The 19,298-nt window shown below is 31.5% G+C and overlaps 1 protein-coding gene across 1 annotated transcript in view; it reads right to left on the minus strand.

Annotated features, from left to right (window-relative positions):
- LOC127738806 (carnitine O-palmitoyltransferase 1, liver isoform-like) overlaps nucleotides 1–19,298 on the minus strand; it is a 49,954-nt gene that overhangs the window by 20,677 nt on the left and 9,979 nt on the right. The window contains exons 4-10 of the mRNA XM_052250190.1: nucleotides 14,409–14,485; nucleotides 8,566–8,656; nucleotides 7,848–7,928; nucleotides 6,546–6,632; nucleotides 3,832–3,947; nucleotides 1,989–2,050; nucleotides 1,190–1,288 (exon numbers count right to left, since the gene is read on the minus strand). Of these exons, the coding sequence (XP_052106150.1) occupies nucleotides 1,190–1,288; nucleotides 1,989–2,050; nucleotides 3,832–3,947; nucleotides 6,546–6,632; nucleotides 7,848–7,928; nucleotides 8,566–8,656; nucleotides 14,409–14,485 (613 nt within the window). The remainder of the gene's footprint in view (nucleotides 1–1,189; nucleotides 1,289–1,988; nucleotides 2,051–3,831; nucleotides 3,948–6,545; nucleotides 6,633–7,847; nucleotides 7,929–8,565; nucleotides 8,657–14,408; nucleotides 14,486–19,298) is intronic.

Consider the following 19,298-nt stretch of genomic DNA (forward strand, 5'->3'; position numbering starts at 1 on the left):
TCATTGAAACCATGATCTCCTGCATACAAGGGAGCATAATACCAGTAGAACACTGAGGCAATATGCAAAATAACTAAGAAAAGTTGTAACAAATGTATGTTAAATCATCTATGGAAAAGTATTAAAATTAAAGTGTTCAATAGAATAATTTAAGAAAGGTGAAACTTCATCCTTTAAATTTCAAATTTTCTATCAAATTTCTTTGTAACATTTGTAAACCTCCAATGTTTCATTTTAATGCTTCCTTGCTTATCTTTTTTTCCAAATCCACTGAAACTTAAAATGTACTGTTCAATTACAAATATGTTTCCTGTAGCTATAAATATAGTACATTCAATATCAGTTAACAAATCTGACCATGTCATACCTTGGCATGTTATAAAAGTATATCCGACACATTTAAAAAATTCTGTTTAAACTTCCTAGTAAATCAGTCATTCATATTAAGTCATTGAAGTAGTGATCTATAGTATACAAAATAATTGATTGATTGATGGCTGTTTACTTTCCATTTGCAATTATTACATGTACTTTCAGGATGATTACATGTTGATGTAATATGAAGATAGCCTGCTTTTTACTAGTCTGACAATCTGATTTGGATTTATTATGTGTGAACTAATAGGGTAACAAGTCTCTTTAAGATATGTACCCTACCAGACACATTTTTCTGACTTTAGACAAGTCTTTGATCTTGTTCTTTATAAATGCAGCATGCTTGGCAGAAAAGCAGCCGATACAAAATTAAAAGTTTTTGATTTGACTTAGCCAGCGATTGAACTCTTAACCTCTTGAACTTGGGGCTAGCACACCACTAGGAGACCAGTAAGGCAGTGTATATAAAATATATATTAAACAGACTATGATACCCTGTCTAATTCCAAAACAAACTAGCGACCAATAGAACATGCTCTACCAAAGCTCTTGAGCAAATATGTAGGCCTCATTATAAATAAGAAGATGCGGTATGAGTGCCAATGAAACAACTCTCCATCCAAGTCACAATGTATAAAAAGTTAACAATTACAGGTCAAAGTGCAGCCTTCAACACAGAGCCTTGGCTCACACCGAACAGCAAACTATAAAGGGCCCCAAAATGACTAGTGTAAAACAATTCAAACAGGAAAACCAACTCATGTTGATATAAATGTGAAGGGGAAAACCCCATATAATTTCTATATATACTCACTGATGGTTTCTCGTCATCAAAAGAGAACACAGTTATTGCAGCTTCTATAGCATGTAAACTTTCTTTATTTGTAGGATTCTCCATTAATTTTATACGATTCTAAAATATAAGATGAAAACCCAATATTGCAATGAAAGATTGTTTTCATGAAAATGAAGAACAGTAACTTTATAAACATACTATAGTCATGTTTCTTAGATGTATTGCTTTTTTTCATAGAAAGTTATGAGATTAAGAGAAACTTAAATATCATTTCAAATATTAAGTTTGTCTGAAACCATATGATAATTGATAAAGACTAATTTGGCGTTATATTTAAATGATATTCAACAAGAATGTGTCCATAGTACACAGATGCCCCACTCGCACTATCATTTTCGATGTTCAGTGGACCATGAAATTGGGGTCAAAACTCTAATTTGGCATTTAAATTAGAAAGATCATATCATAGGGAACATGTGTACTAAGTTTCAAGTTGATTGGACTTCAACTTCATCAAAAACTACCTTGACCAAAAACTTTAACCTGAAGCTGGACAGACAGAGGGACTTACGAACGAACGGACGCACAGACCGAAAAACATAATGCCCCTCTACTATCGTAGGTGGGGCTAGAAACTAATTGTCAATCTAAAGGTTAATTACACTAGATTTCTTCCTTCTATGACGTCAGTTCAGGAGTTTCGCAATATCAACAGTATGACATAAACAAACATTTGCAATTTTTCAAAGAACTGAAAGTGTCTAATTGAGATATGAGATTATTTTTAGATTGTGCTTTTATTATCAACAATATTTACCTGTGCCCATGTTTCTCTATCTTGAGTGGTAAATACTGACACCTGGTGGCATTCTTCTGTGGCTGTAATCAATTAATTTAAATTTAATAAATTCCTCTACATTGCTTGCATTTAAAACATAAATTCTTTTAATTACTGATAGTGACACTGTCACAATAATTTTGAAAGTTTCGATGAAATTTAGTAAGTGGATTGAAACAAGTTGCTGATACATAAAGCTTATCTCCTGTAGTAAATATGGCAAACTAAAAATTATTTGGATAAGAAATAAAATATAAGATAAGTGCACATTGCAATCACATATTCAAGATTCTTGAAACTTGTATTAAAATTAAGTTAATGAGTTAGCACTTTCAGGGAAAATAACATTTCAAAAGTGCAGCCAGATGAAGGAACAAAAGAACAAACAGACATAACAATCACAGTTACACCCCTGCTTCATTTAGCTTCCCAACAATGTTGGGACTGATGTATTCCCTATTATTGTGATTAAAAAAGTTGTCCACCTTTTCAGAAAATGCAGGAATCTTCATTCTTTAAAATAAATTCTAAGCAAAGGTGAAAATATTTACTGTGGGGTGTTATAAAATGGAACAAGAATGCACATGCTGAAATGTCTCGGATGCTTTACTAAACATTTATTTTATGTTGATAGTCCTAAATATAAAGTGTTCTACAAGTATCACTTTAACATAAACATGATCCAAGAAAATGAGGTCAAGGTCAGATAAACTAAGTCAGAAATACATGTACACCTTAAAATCATTCCATACACCGAATATAGTTGACCTATTGCTTATAGTATCCCAGAAACAGACCAAACCATGAAAACTTTATATCAACCAATGAACCATGAAAATGAGGCCAAGGTCAGTTGAACCCTGCAAGACAGACATGTACACCTTAAAATCATACCATGGATCAACTATAGTTGACATATTGCTTAAAGTATCTAAGAAACAAACTTAACAAGGAAAACTTAACATTTACCAATGAACCATGAAATGAGGCCAAGGTCAGATGATAGCCAGACAGAAATATACACCTTACAATAATTCCATACACCAAATATTGTTGACCTATTGCTTATAGTTTAAGAAAAAAAGACCAAAACACAAAAGCTTAACATTGAGCAATGAACCATGAAAATGAGGTCAAGGTCAAATAAAACCTGCTAGACGGACATGTACGTCATAAAGTATTTCCATACACCAAACATAGTAGACCTATTGCATACAGTATTAGAAAAAAAGACCAATACACAAAAACTTAACTTTGACCACTGAAACATGAAAATGAGGTAAAGGTCAGATGACAGCTGCCAGTTGGACATGTACACCTTACAATCCTTCCATACACCAAATATAGTAGACCTATTGCTAATAGTATCTGAGATATGGACTTGACCACGAAAACTTCACCTTGTTCACTGATCAATGAAATGAGGTTGAGGTCATGTGAAAACTGTCTGACAGGCACGAGGACCTTGCAAGGTACGCACATACCAAATATAGTCATCCTATTACTCATAATAAGAGAGAAATTAACATTACAAAAAATCTTAACTTTTTTTTCAAGTAGTCACTGAACCATGGAAATGAGGTCAAAGACAATGGATATATGACAGATGGAAACTTCATGTCATGAGGCATCTATATACAAAGTATGAAGCATGCAGGTCTTCTACCTTCTGAAATATTAAGCTTTAAAGTAGTTAGTTAAAGCTGCCGTCGCCTCCAATGCCAGATCACTATCCCCATGTCTTGCTTTTTGCGACAGAAGCCACAGGCTCGACAAAAACTCTATTCTACTACTTTCAACTACTGTAAAATATGTAGTTTACCTTCTGTTTCTGCAAATATTTTCTCTAATATTGAATATATTTCTGTAACTGTCAATAATCTGTCTTTTCCATCATTGTCAGGTGCCTTTACTTCTAACTTGTAATATATTCCTCTCCTATCGTATAAAAAGAATTAATTGTAATGCTTTAAATATTGCAAATATTGGAGATTTAAAAATGTATGAGTATAAATTTTAAATTCTAATTGCATTATTTCTATGCTGTGTATCCTGAAATTGCAATAATTAGGTCTTTCCATTTTTCCGTGTTAGGACCTATTGGTTTTCTTCTGATTATTATTATTTTTTTTTTTTTCTTCCGCCTAATTTTTTTCCTTCACTATTTTTTTGTTTCGCAAGATGTCGCTTAGATATTTGGAATGTGATATCGAACAGTTTATACGCTTTTGAAACTGACACCGCTTAACCGAATACTTTCCCATATAAGAGTTATCTCCCCGAACACTGTTTTTCTTGTTATCTCTAAGGCTTCGCAATCGCATAAGATACCAACAAATTTATTTTTCCAAATTGCTCGTTGCATCCTCAGGATGTTCTGATTTATTTTGACCGAAGCCGTATAGAGATTCCATATGAGAGTTATTTCCCCTTTTGTATTTGATATAAGTGAAATGTATTTTTAACTGGAAAACCATAAGTGATAGAGGCCTAGGGTCTTTTGATTTGAGGTCCTTGGTCCAAAAAAATGAAAATGAGGTCAAGGTCAAAGGTCAAGGTCATGTTCAAAATTTTGATTTTAGCTTGTTATCACTAATTTTCAGAAATCTTACAAGATATCGACAAAATATTTTTACAGAATTGTTAGTTGCGACATGTCGTAACATGTAAATTTTAGTTGAAAGGGTACGGAGACATTTAATGGGAGTTTTCTCCCCTAGTATATCTAAAATTACAGGTATGGTGATATAACTCATTTATCATATATAATTAAGACCTAGAGTCTTTTGATTTGAGTTCCTTGGTTTATGACCTTGAAATTGAGCTCAAGGTCATACTTAAATTTAACGTTCTAGATTTTGACCTTTGCTTTTACCTCATATGTATACATGATAAAGACATGGGACTTATTGCATTAGGTTGCAAGCAATGTGACCTTGAAAAAGCCAACCGGAAGTGACCTTTTGTAAACAGGAAGTAGCTATTTTTTGTACTAAATTAATGTAAAAGTATATAGAACCATATATTTTTGGAATCAGTGTCAACTAAACTATCAAACAATACCGAAAGTAACATTTTTTAAACCAGAAGTAAAACATTATCTCCCTTATTTATTTTTTTTTTGTATAGAAACCATATATTTTTGGAATCAGCGTTCAATAAGCTGTCATTTGACGCTGAAATTGACATTCAAAACCAAATTTAAATATTTTCATATCAAAATAGATCCTTACTGGTGGAAAGACCTTCAATTGTTCTCTGAACAACTGGTTTTTAATTATTATTATTTTTTTTTTTTTTTCTTCCGCCTAATTTTTTACCTTCACTATTTTTTTGTTTTGCAAGATGTCGCTTAGATATTTGGAATATGATATCGAACAGTTTATACGCTTTTGAAACTGACACCGCTTAACCGAATACTTTCCCATATAAGAGTTATCTCCCCGAACACTGTTTTTCTTGTTATCTCTAAGGCTTCGCAACCATATCAGAAACCGACAAATTTATTTTTCCAAATTGCTAGTTATATCCTCAGGATGTTCTGTTTTATTTTGACCGAAGCCATATAGAGATTCCATTTGAGAGTTATTTCCCCTTTTGCATTTGATATAAATGAAATGTATTTTTAACTGGAAAACCATAAGTGATAGAGGCCCAGGGTATTTTGATTTGAAGTCCTTGGTCCAAAAAAATGAAAATGAGGTCAAGGTCAAAGGTCAAGGTCATGTTAAAAATTTTGATTTTGGCTTGTTATCTCTTATTTTCAGAAATCATATAAGATATTGACAAAATATTTTCACACAATTGTTAGTTGCGGCATGTCGTAACACATAAATTTTAGTTGAAAGGGTACGTAGACATTTGATGCAAGTTTTCCCCCTTTTATATCTAATATTAGTCGTATGGTAATATAACTCATTAACAATTTAAAGTAGAGGCCTAGAGTCTCTTTATTTGAGGTCCTTGGTTTATGACCTTGAAATTGAGCTCAAGGTCATAGGTAAATTTAACGTTCTAGATTTTGACCTTTGATTTTACCTCATATGTATACATGATAAAGCCATGGGATTTTTTGAAGTTTGCAAGCAATGTGACCTTGAAAAAAACAACCGGAAGTGACCTTTTGTAAACCGGAAGTAGCTATTTTTTGTACTAAATTACTGTAAAAGTATATAGAACCATATATTTTTGGAATCAGTGTCAAGTAAACTATCAAACAATACCGGAGGTAACATTTTTTTTGAACCGGAAGTAAAAAATTATCTCCCTTATTTATATCTTTTTGTATAGAAACCATATATTTTTGGAATCAGCGTACAATAAGCTGTCATTTGACGCTGAAATTAACATTTAAAACCAAATCTAAATATTTTCATATCAAAATAGATCCTTACTAGTGGAAAGACCTTCAATTGTTCTCTGAACAATTGGTTTTTAATTTACCTTGCATTTCTGTCCATTGTTCACAAGGATTGATTATCGTAATTTGAAATTAAATTAATTAAATCTCATTGTGTAAATGAAGCAGATCCTAACCTTGTAATTATTATGTAATTTGAATCTTTGTATGTATCCAATCTGTCTATCCCTGGACATGGAACTCTCACTGTGCTGAATTGTGTTCTGAAAATATAACAGAAAAGGTTATAACTTCTTTATCTACAGTAAGCACAATGTAATTCAGTTAAAAAAAAACTCTTGGTGGTGAAATTTCACTGTGAATTCTGGTGATTGTGGGTGATTGGGATCATAAATCACAGTTCTGTCCCCTAAAATCACCCTGATTTTTCAGTGCATCACTTAACATTAGCGAGAGTGATTCTTCCTTTGTGATTTTTCACTGAATCCCCTTGTGAGTACGAGGTTTTTACCTTGAATATAATTGCTATCAATAAATTCACTAGTCATTAATTGTCAAGGTTAATGGAGTTAATGGAACATCTCTTAATTGTAAATGAACCATTATCAGTCTTTAGTTATTTCTTGGGTCTTTTATCCCTTTTAGGGAATTTAGTGATTGCAGATCTCTGAAAGCCACTACTTTAGATTCAAGACAATTCAGTGCTTGACATATGGTGTAGACACTTGTTTATTTAAGAATTGAATGCTTCTTTTGGTAAATTTATTGGGGTGTAAAAGCGTTGACCGAAGTACATTTTGTATGAAGTGCTAAAAATATGCACACGGTCAACGCTTTTACAACCCTATAAAACTACTCAAAGAAGCATGTAATACTTATAATTACATTTTTTTTCTAGGGTCATGAAAACACGATTTCTATCAAGTTTTTCTTTTATTTACTTGTGCACTTTATTGTGGAAGCTCATGTCATCATGAACCTTGCATGAAGGTTAATTTCAGAATGACGAGAGATTGCTGTTAGCCAATCAAAATAAGGTATTATAATGAAACATACATGTAATGTAATTATTAATGAAAACATTATCTTGACCTCTAGATGTCTATTTTGTGTGTTATGGTGAAGATTCTGAAAAGTTTTATTGAATATAAAGTCAAAGGTTCAGGCAGAGAAGTGGCTACAAAAGTGTGTACTTTAATGTGTGGATATGACAAAGTCCATGTCATGCCAAAGTAAACCCCAAATATCATTTATATGACAAAAAAGAATGAGGTTGGGCAAAATTAAATCCTGTGAGAAGGATAGTGCGAAAGATTCTAAAAGTTTTGTCAAGCAGTTCAGAAACAGAAGCTGTACAAAAGGACGGATGGATGAAAGAATAAAACATATATCTCCATAACTATATCATGTATATGTCACTTTCAAATCAGGGTGTATTTAAATAAAGGGTTAATAAATGATTTCTGTCTAAGACATACTTATAACTTTCCATACACATTGGAATCATGTCCTGCATGTATTGTGGTTTCAGTGTTTCATCTTGTAAATGTTCATGGAACCTGAAAATATGAAAATATTTGTTATCTTTAATAATTCACTCTTCATGAATTGGCAATAACAGATTGTCTCTAGTCAAAGAATAGAAAACTATTATATTGACAAATAGTTGTTCACTTTAGAATAAGTTGGCATACCACATGTTCTCCTGTCAAATGGTAAATTTTGTACGTTATTAACATTTCAGTGTAATTTTGCACATGGTCTCCAAGATGTAATTGGTGTTTCTGCTGATATTTTACATAACAATTCAATGTATTCATTGTCCCACTTACTAGATGGTGTCTGCCTTTGTGTTAGTGTTGAGTACCGACTGGGAATTATTTTTCTTGTCAAACCAGTGTGGGTGTTAAAAAAATTAAAAAGATAATTGTGGAGTCATATTTGTTTTAAAATTGTGGTTACTGTGGATTCATTTATATTTGTGGGTACTAATTTTTGTGGATTGTGGAAAACTTAAATTTTCGTGAATATTTGCTTTCATGGTTTTCAAAGTCTACCTACTACCTTATAGAAAATTTCTTATTTTTAAGCAGTGAAATTCCTGGTTCACATGCACCCATAGGGTAAATACAAAGCAAATAGGTATTTAACGAATAATTATGAATCTACAGTAGTCAACACAAATTATGTTATTACCTGAGAATCCAGTGTATAAGAGTAGCCCCTCTTGCCTTCTGTTTTGTACTTGGTATGTTAAGTCTGTCTGTGGCATAACAGTTCACATTAACTGGAATATAAATATCATTTCTACATACTTTAAATATTTAAATTATATATACAGATCTGCATAAGTTTGAAAAAAAAAAGATTTTAGTTCATAAAGTCATAAGTTTTGAAAATTGGATTTTCAGGCATTAAGTTTTACAACAAAGCAACAGCACATGTACCTTAAGCTGAGAAATCTTTTTTTCTCTCTCGCACAATGTGTGGAGATCCGCAGAAGTTTTATTCTTAGAATTATATTTAAGTAACTAAATGTGTCAGGACAATGCAAATGCCACTGCTTGTAGACACATACATTCCAAGGGCTGTAAACCTTGAAAAGTAAGGTTTCCATAATGAAACATGAAATAAACATCTAATACATCCTTCTACACAAAATCTCAGTATCTACAAGCATAGTTCAAAAAGGTCAGGATTATATGTTGGATTTCTGAAGGATGAAAGTACAGAATGAAGGAATGATTGATTGGCAGAGAAGGCTAACACTGTATGCCCAGTCACTGAGCGGTGGCGATAAAAAAAAAACTACAATAGGTATTAAAATGCTGGAACCTCAAAGATAATATTTTTCATAGTATGGTAATATAGCATTCAGGTAAATATCATAAGTATCAATTATAGGATTATTGCATATTAATATTGCAAAATATTAGCTGTGCGTCAGTCACAATATGCAAGTTTTTAGCTACTGACTATGATGAATGAAGTCAGAAGTCTTTATATTAAGATAAGAAGGTGATATTTTACAAAATGAGTTTAAGGATCTTCTGATCAATCTATTTATGAGATTGTCTTTGTGTGGTTTTCATGATCAAAACAGAACTTTTTCTTGGCTTATAAGACAAAACTTAACCAGTTAGATTCATACATCCTCGGCTTTCAAATGCTAAGGTTGGAGCGTTCCTGATCAAATAAAAATCAGAAAAGTGGTTCAGACGCACGTAATTCATAATAATATTTTCATTTTGGAGTCAATGCTGGGTCAAACTTTATGACATCAGTGATAAGTTAGGGGTATCTGAAGTCAACACATCAGACTTTGTATTGTGACACAGACCAATAAGTGAATTAACTTTGTTATCTAATACCCTATGTTTTCCTGTCATATGATTATTGACCATTATTGTTTTTATTTACATAAATGACGTGGATGACCCCTGAGTGAAGAATTTACTAATTATGAACATTTTCCTACCAGCTTTGCCATGTTTAATAGAAAAGGACCACTTGGCAATATAACAGGTGTGAGGTGTCACATGCAAAGCATGATGAGCTCATTCTACCAGAGCGCCTAAAATCTCATCAGGTCTTATATAGTTCATACTGCTGAGATCTAATTTTATAATATGAACAAAAGTGCTCACGCTGAGATGTCCAGCCTGGGCCTTTGGTCATAAAACTTTACTCAGTACTCGGAGTACAAAATTTGTGCTCGAAACACCAAATCCAGTATTCTGATTGGTTGTCAGTCTGAGTATGATAATCATGCTCGAAATTTTTATGACCGTATAGTAAGGACTGCTATACTGATTATGATTGAATTCAATGTTGAAGTCTTTTAGATAAAGGTTCTACTACAAGTTTCACATAAGCCTAACATTATCAATGATCCATGTGAATGAGTTCAAGGTCAAATGAACTATGCAAGACTGACTGATATGTACACTTTACAATCATTAAATATACCAAGAACATGAAGATCAGTTGACCTATTGCCTATAGTATCTAACTAAGAAATAAATCTAACCAAAAAATGTAATGTTGACAAATGAACCATGAAAATAAGGTCATGGTCAAAAGAACCCTACTAGACAGACATGTACACCTTAAAATAAATCTTTGGACCATATATACAGATAATCTATTGCTTTAAGTATCTGAGAAACTGACCAAACCACGAGAACTTAAAGTTGACCAATAAGCTATGAAAATGAGGTCAAGGTCAGATGAACCCTGATAGACATATGTATTCCATACACTCATTCCCTAAAATATATTTGACCTATTGGTTATAGCATCTGAGAGCAGATCTTACCACAAAAAAAAACATTGACAAATGAACCATGAATGAGGTCGTCAGATGAACCCTGCCAAGACATGTACACCTTACAATTATTCCATGCACCTAAATTAGATGACCTATTGCTTAAAAGAATCTGAGAAAAGGGACCTTAACATTAAATCTTAATGCTGACCAATTAACCATTGTTTTGTATATTCTATCTATTATACCATAGGAATTTTACTTTTAACATATGCGATACTAAGAGATTAAACTTACACGGAATTTAAAAGTGAGAAAAGATTTCTTTGTTAAATGAAAAGATAATGAAGACATTCAATTTACAGTATTGCGATTAAAACATAAAAGCGGATTAAATGCAAGTACAAATGTTCCTATAATCACACTGATAATTCCAGGTCAAAATTCATAACTGCTTGGGAAAGGCATTGACACAAATACCATCATATGGGATTGAGTACAGTGATACAAACTAAGATATCAATGACAAGTGTATTTACCTTTATTATCAGATATATACATGTGTTTATGTTTATCTATCAATATTTACTCACATTTATACCTAATAATTACCACCTTTCATTAAACTAAATGAATTTCGCAATTAAATTTACGTTACATGGACTTTGGAAAAGAGATATGATTGACGTTTTTTCATTGTTTCCTGTGCAGCTAACCACTCTCATCCCTATCCATAATTATTTCTATTGAGAAAATAAATGTTGAATAATTCATATTTTGTTTATTGACAGTCTTTATATTTGCATTGCAGATATGTCAATGTTGCAGTAACAAATTCAGAGATTGATTTTTTCTTACAATACTTAACTGCTTAATACATGTTTAATAAACCTATCTGGCAATCTGATGCTTAACAACATGATATTTTGTTTTATTTACAATGTGATCATGGTTAAAGGTAAAAATATTCAGTTTTGGATGAATGATGTAATAAGAACAAAAGACCATATAATCATCCATTGATACTTTTTAACATATGTTTACATTTAGTTTGAAAGATAATATTCTGTTCAATTTAAAGTCATATTATTCAAATTTTTCCTGGTACCCTTTGTAAAACTTAGCATATATTATACACATATGTCGCTTGTTAAATTTGTAACTTGATTTTTACATCATCTTTTTGTGTCCTCGAGTTTGTGTTTCAGTTTTTTTATTCATTCAAAGGGGTTGTATGGGTTTTTGTTCATTGTTGAAGGCTATGCAGTGACATATGGTTGTTAATTTCTATGTCATTTGGTCTCTTGTGGAGAGTTGTCTCATTGGCAATCATACCGCATCTTCTTATTCTTGTATAACACAGATCCACATAAATTCATGTTTTGAATTTAGGTGCTCTGGAAGGGTAAGCCGTTCCAGCTCCCCATGTTGCAAGTTACTCATCACTAGTCATGAGAAAAAAATTATAAAAGACTTTGAATACATAGAAATAAGAAGATGTGGTATGAGTGCCAATGAGACAACTCTCCATCCAAGTCACAATGTGTAAAAAGTAAATAATTATAGGTCAAAGTACAGCCTTCAACACAGAGCCTTGGCTCACACCGAACAGCAAGCTATAAAGGGCCCCAAAATGACTAGTGTAAAAAAATTCAAACAGGAAAACCATCGGTCTTATCTATATAAAAAAAGCGATACACGAGAAACACTTATGAACCACATCAACAAACAACAACCACTGAACAACAGTTTCCTGACTTAAGACAGGTGCAAACAAATGCAGCGGGTTTAAACATTTTAACAGGCGCCAACCGTCACCCTAACCTGAAACAGTAGTGTAACATTACAACATACAAAGACATACTATAAAATATCAATTGAAATGGCTTAACTCTATCAAAAAGACATAGTAACAAAATACAAGTAAATATACACTGAACAAATAAATTTGATCTATGACACAATATGAATATAATATTATTAAAAAAGGGGGGTGTAAAACAATGTCAAAAAGACAACTATAACCTGTGACAAAATGGCGTTAAATAAAATAACGTACACAGAAAAATATAAATATAATAATTTTGTTGTTAGTACAAAAATATTTTTTTTACAAAATAAATAAATTTGTTGTTCATAGTACGAGTACAGAAGTGAAAATTTATCGTCATGCTAAATACTTATCAAAGGTGGTACATATTAAAAATAGTGAGAGAGATATAACACAAAATAAGTAAACATTGACTAACAAAAATGCATTACAATTAATAGTGTCAACAGGTCAAATTAACACGAAAGTACGATTTGAGAGTACTCGCAGTTACTGAAAGCTTGTTAAAAGCCAAAAACAATTAATAATAAAAAAAAATTTGTAAGGGTTCAATGGAACCCAGTGTCTCGCCTACTTTTACTGTTAGTCACAGGCTCAACAAAAATGGGGAAAAAATTATTAAAAATTTTCCTCTAGATACTATCTTTTGATTGTAAGAAGCTTCTATCCAAGTTTGGTAAAAATCCAGGATGGTTTATGAATCTAATAAATGTTTTAAAAACTTTAACTGCAGACTGTATGTAATGTTAACTGAAGAAAAACTAAGTCCATTTATAAGTAATATACAGAAAAACAGGAAATAATTTTTTACAAAATTTCCTTCTAGATACTAGCTTTTGATCATAAACAAGCTTCTGTCTAAGTTTGGTACAAATCCAGAATAGTTTAAGAAAGTTATTAAAATTTTAAAAACTTTCACCACAGAGTGAATGTAATGTTAACTGGCAGAAAAACTAAGTCCATTTATAATTAAAATACGGATAAACAGGATTTTCTTTTTTACAAAATTTACTTCTGGATACTATCTTATGATCATAAACAAGCTTCTGTCCAAGTTTGGTAGAAATCCAGGATAGTTTAAGAAAGTTATTAAAATTTCAAAATTTTAACCACAGAGTGAATATTTGAGGACACCGCTGCCGCCGACAGAATGTAGGATCGCTATGTCTTGCTTTTGCAACAAAAGTCGCAGGCTCGACAATCATGCATCTGACACTAAAATCAATTAAAACACATCTCAGGGATTTAGTGTTTTAACGCCATGGACAGTCAAAGAAGACATGACTTGTGCCAAAATAAAAGTATCGACAGGCAGTAGGATAGTTAGGATTTAACCATATAATAAATATGTATCATGTTATATATAGATAAAGCAATCTCTATATAGAAAATAAACGTGGATGTGTATTTATACATCCCAAAAAACCATTGGAAAAGACTACAAATTAAGTTATGTTTTAATTTGTTGTTGACAAAATCGATATTTGTGCCAATGTAAACAATATTCAAAGATCTTCTTACAACATTAATAAGATAACCTTTACTAAAAAGTTTGTTTAAAGGTGCCATGAGTTTACACAGATCACAAAGTGATTTCCGCGCTTACTAGTTTTAGTACAACATGTATTTCAAAAGAGCATATTAGCCTCTGCGAAAGATTTATTATTTGACCATACAACCCCTTTAATCTGATTTCTTAAATCTATATTGCTTTTGACACCATTTTTTCAGGAAAGGAAATTTTTTTCTGCCCCAAAACATATTTACTAGCCTGGACAGTAAGGCTTGTGATTTATGTGAAGACTTGCATATATGTTGCCAATTTTGACAACTATAAAACATATTTTGTCAGCTTAGACAACTATAAAACAAACAATTATCAACAATCAGACATATTATTATATTTCAGAGAACAACAGATGGTAAAATCATTTGTCTTACCTGCGATAGGCTTGCGATTAGATAAATATGCTAGATTCATCCATATATCTTTTAACCAATTATTTGTTCTTGTTGCCCTGAAATAATAAAATTAATACAAATAAGTAACTTTAATATGCTGTGCACATTAAAGAATAATTCATTATATTCGCCAATAAAGAAAAAAAAAATTAGGAAAGTGATATGGCTACTGGATATAATTTGTCGTGCTTTCTTATTGATTACAGGTTCCTCAAAGGTTAATCGTCTATGGACCTTGCTCAATTCTAGAGCTTAAGTTTAACACTTCAATTCCCTACCAGGTTGACTGTTGAATCAAAAACTTTATTTTTAGCATGTGCTGCTTCCCTCCATAGGAATGGATAAAAGAAAAAGTAAAAGCAGACTAATGTGTAGTTCAGCGACTCTTTTCACCAAATATCTTACAATTAAAATTGATCGCAAGTTATACTGAAATGTGTATGACTTACGAGTAGTTTTACTCTTAATATTTTTATGAAAAGAGTCGCAGGCTATTGTTAAGGCTACCACACACACAAAAATGTAACTCAGTATGTCAGTCTAACGCATAAAAGGGTATCTTCCAATCATAGACTTTATTTCTTATGCAGCATAAATACTGCAATCTGATTGGTTAATTACCCCAGTGTAAATAACACCCCACCCTTGTTCACCCCGGGATAAATAAAATTTTGCCCAAAAATTTTTAAACAAAATTTTGCCAAAATAAAGAAAAAAATTAAATTAAAAAAAAAAAAAAAAATGTCAAAAAAAATATAAAAAATAAAAAATGAATAAATTTGAGGACAAAATTTTTTTCCCCCAAAATTTGAAAGAACAAAAAAATTCTGAATTTCCCCAAAATAAAGAAAAAAAGTATTTAACAATGCGCAGCAACATCGACGTTGAAAAAATGTTACACTGGAAATTTTTCATTAGCATTTTTCAATTTTACATCCCGGTTTAAAAATGGGTAAAGGAATTGTTCATAAGAAATAAATTCGTTATCTTGGTGTAATCAGGGATGTACGGAATTTTACACCGTTGTTGAAAATTCATACATCCATTCGGCTGCGCCTCAGGGTGTATGAATTTTAAACAACGGTGTAAAATTCTGTACACCCCTGATTACACCAAGATAACTAATAGTATCCCATTTCTTATACAGGTCAACAAGGTGCATTTTTTGTAGACCTGTTATTTATTATTTCAAGTTTATGTTATTTTCAAAATGATAAAGCTGCAATATGTTGCAATTGATTAAAATATTGAAAGGGAAAACGTTCTAAATGATCCCATGCTTTCCCAGGGCACTCTTAGGGAACTGAGATATCATATCATTTTATTTTCTTTCATCATAAGAATTGAACATACAATACCTTGAAAAAAATACTTGACATTTTGTATTCCAAAGTTTTACTAGGGTAAAATTTCAGTGAACACGAGAACACTGCCAATAGTAAGAAGGTGTAAATGTCAAAGTCCCCCTGAGCTATAAGGGTAAAAAAAAACAATCTTGATAATGGTATTTTTTCTTTTTACACCCCTACATCCTCCCCTTCTGACAAAAACAAGGTCCTTAAACCTTCATTGGATTCAAATATAATTTGTTTCAATTCTTGATTGTAATTAATTTGTAGTTGTTGCCATGGATTTCTGTTTACATCCAACTTAAAATACCTATAAAAGTTATTTATTGAAGTTATATGCAAAATACCAAAACTAAAATTTCTTATGCAACTAGGGTAGTTTTGATGTGGCAGACAACATAGTAACAAGTAATTTTAAAAAGTTAACACTGTCTATTTTTAGTAACTGATATTGACATTTACCTGAAAATACAGGTAATCACTGTAAGAATATTGAATGTGACATCATCCATAAAATTCCAATGTTTATTGCCAATTTTAAAGATCATATCTTAAGTAAAGTACAAATGTAAAAATTTTCCAGCTGCTTCCGAGTATGATTTTTTCAAGCATGAAAATTAATAGGAATATATTTACTTAAAATGAATTTTACTTTTTTAACATTTTTCAATAAACTGCTTCGCTAAGATTTCTTGCTGTTGTGCAATACACTGTGCTGTTGCGCAATACTTAGTAAATTTGTTGTCAGACTATAAACAAATAAAGTTCAATTTCTTCTCCATGTCATATTTGAAATTTATGAAAATCAATAGGGAGATTACATCAATAGCTATAAATAATTCACCAAGGTTTCATGAGAACTGATGAAAGCATTTTTGAGTTATTGTGGAAAAACTGGAAAATCCCCCCTTTTTTAATGAATAAAACCCTATAACTCAGAAATGTAAAATCTAAAATTTATAAAATTCTAAAGGGAGCTTACATCAACAGATATAAACAATTCACCAAAGTTTCATGAGAACTGCTGAAAGCATTTTTTAGTTTTTGTCAGAAAAACTTGAAAATCCGCCTTTTTTTATGAATAAAACCCTGTAACTCGGAAACGTAAAATCTAAAATTCATAAAAATCAAAAGGGAGCTCATGTCAATAGATATTAACAATTACCAAAATTTCTTGCAAGTTGGTGAAAGCATTCTTGAGTTATTGTCGGAAAACAGGAAAATCCCCCCTTTTTTAATGAATAAAACCCCAAAACTCGGAAACGGTAAATCTGAAATTTATAAAAAATGAAAGGGAGCTCACATCAATAGATATAAACAATTCAATAAAGTTTCAGGCATATTGGTTAAAGCGTTTTTGAGTTATGTCCAACATGTTGACGATGGACGGACGGACGGACGGACGGACAGACGGTCAACGGTATACTATAATACGTCCCGTAAACGAGCGTATAAAAACTTTTTAGCAAGCAAATATAACAATATGAGATCTCTAATTATGAAATCTAAATAAGTATATTATACCATTTGATTTCAAAGGATTTGATTCCGAGGTATTTAATTGATATGCTTTATGTTGATAAGTACATAATTGATAGGCGTGTATTAAAAACATGCATATCTATAACAAAGTCTAAGTACTGAGGCTTGACTAAAAACTCAAAGGTTTACAAATGAATTTTTTTAAAGTTTTATTACATAACCCAATTATGCAGCAAAATATGTGTCTTATATAATGGGTAAATAACACAAGGGTGGTCTCTTCCTATATAAAGGTAAATACAGAAGTTACGCTGGTATGGGTCACTTTTTTGGAATGTCAAATATATAAATGAGGTGCAATTTTACAGAGGTAATATATCAATGGGTAGGATTTTATATGTCAATGGGTCAATAATGTTCATCTTCTGTTAAGATGTCTGTAAAAATGGTAACTAATCTTTTTATCTAATTATATGAATGATCCCATGTGGTTAACGTCTAAATAAGATGTCATTGTAGCTGGGAAATATATATAAATGGGCTGTGATTTTCCTACAACTATGTTTGGGTTCAGTTGTTAGCACTTCGTTTTGTGTAAATAGAAAGACATGTGTATATATATTCAAACCCTGTTTACTAGATTGACAAGAGACGTTATGCATACAATATAGCGTAATTTGATATGACATTATAATACGTTACTTAAGTTATGTTAGTCTTTAAAGTTACTAATAAGAGTAGCTTTAATCAGTGTCTCTGTATTGCGGCAAATTCATAATAATATGAATTAGTAGGGATTTTCACATAAATCAATATATGAATGGGGGTGTTTTATACTCCAGTCTGTACCCAAATGGGTATGTTGAGATACCCCCCCCCCCCCCCTTTCCCCAGGTGGTAAATAACAGTTAATAATACTGTACATTGGAAGCATTGAATGTCTGAACTAGGAAAATTGTTAAAAAAAATGTAGGAGTTAAGGAGTGGATATACAAAATGAAAATTAGAACTGGGAAATATTTGCCAAGAAATAGTATGAAACAAGTAAATAAGGAAATTGCAATATTTGTGTAATATGTAACCTAATCCAACCCTCTCTATACCTGTATACTTGTCTAATGTTTCTCTTCTTCAACAATAGAAGCATGTTAAAATTTCAATATTGAACACAATTGAAAATATTCATCTAGTAATAAAAGAAACACATCACTTTTCATGCTTATAAAACGTTCATTCTCTAACTGTTTTCAAACCCCTGATATACATGTATTGCTTTACTGTAAGATCAGTAACAAACAAGTAATGATAAAACAATCCATAGTACACGGATGCCCCACACACACTATCATTTTCTATGTTCAGTGGACCGGAAATTTGGGGTCAAAACTCTAATTTGGCATTAAAATTAGAAAGATCATATCAAAGGGAACAAGTGTACTAGGTTTCAAGTTGATTGGACTTCAACTTCATCAAAAACTACCATGACCAAATCTTTAACCTGAAAAACTTTAACCTGAAGCGGGACAGACGGACGGACAAACAGACGCACAAACCGATATAAAAATCATCTTATGATGCATTTAATTACCCTGGAACATTGGAAAATACTGGGTTAGTATTGTCACCATAGTAATGGATAAACCTTTAAGATATATTTGGGATCAAATTCCTACAGACATACACATATATATATAATTATTTCCTTGAAAGTATAGGATTTCCATTCATTTACAGGATAAATGAGATTTAAGAATAATATTTTCATATTCTTTTTATAACGTACAGTTGTAATTTTATTGTCATTAAGCTTGTTTTGTCAGATAAAAGCATAAAATAAATAACGATCGGAGTTTCATTGATTTTATGAAATATTGTCAGGATTAAAACTATGGAGTCAAGTATCCACAAACAATAAATGTTCGAGAAACATTATCTTTAAAGCTGTCTAGCAAATAAAAAACTCAAATAAAAACAGTTTTTTACATACAGCAATTATAATACTAATACCAGTCTTTAATATGCTTAGAACATTTTCAAT

Source organism: Mytilus californianus, unplaced genomic scaffold (genome assembly GCF_021869535.1).
Source record: "Mytilus californianus isolate M0D057914Y unplaced genomic scaffold, xbMytCali1.0.p SCAF_4, whole genome shotgun sequence".
NCBI lineage: Eukaryota > Metazoa > Mollusca > Bivalvia > Mytilida > Mytilidae > Mytilus > Mytilus californianus.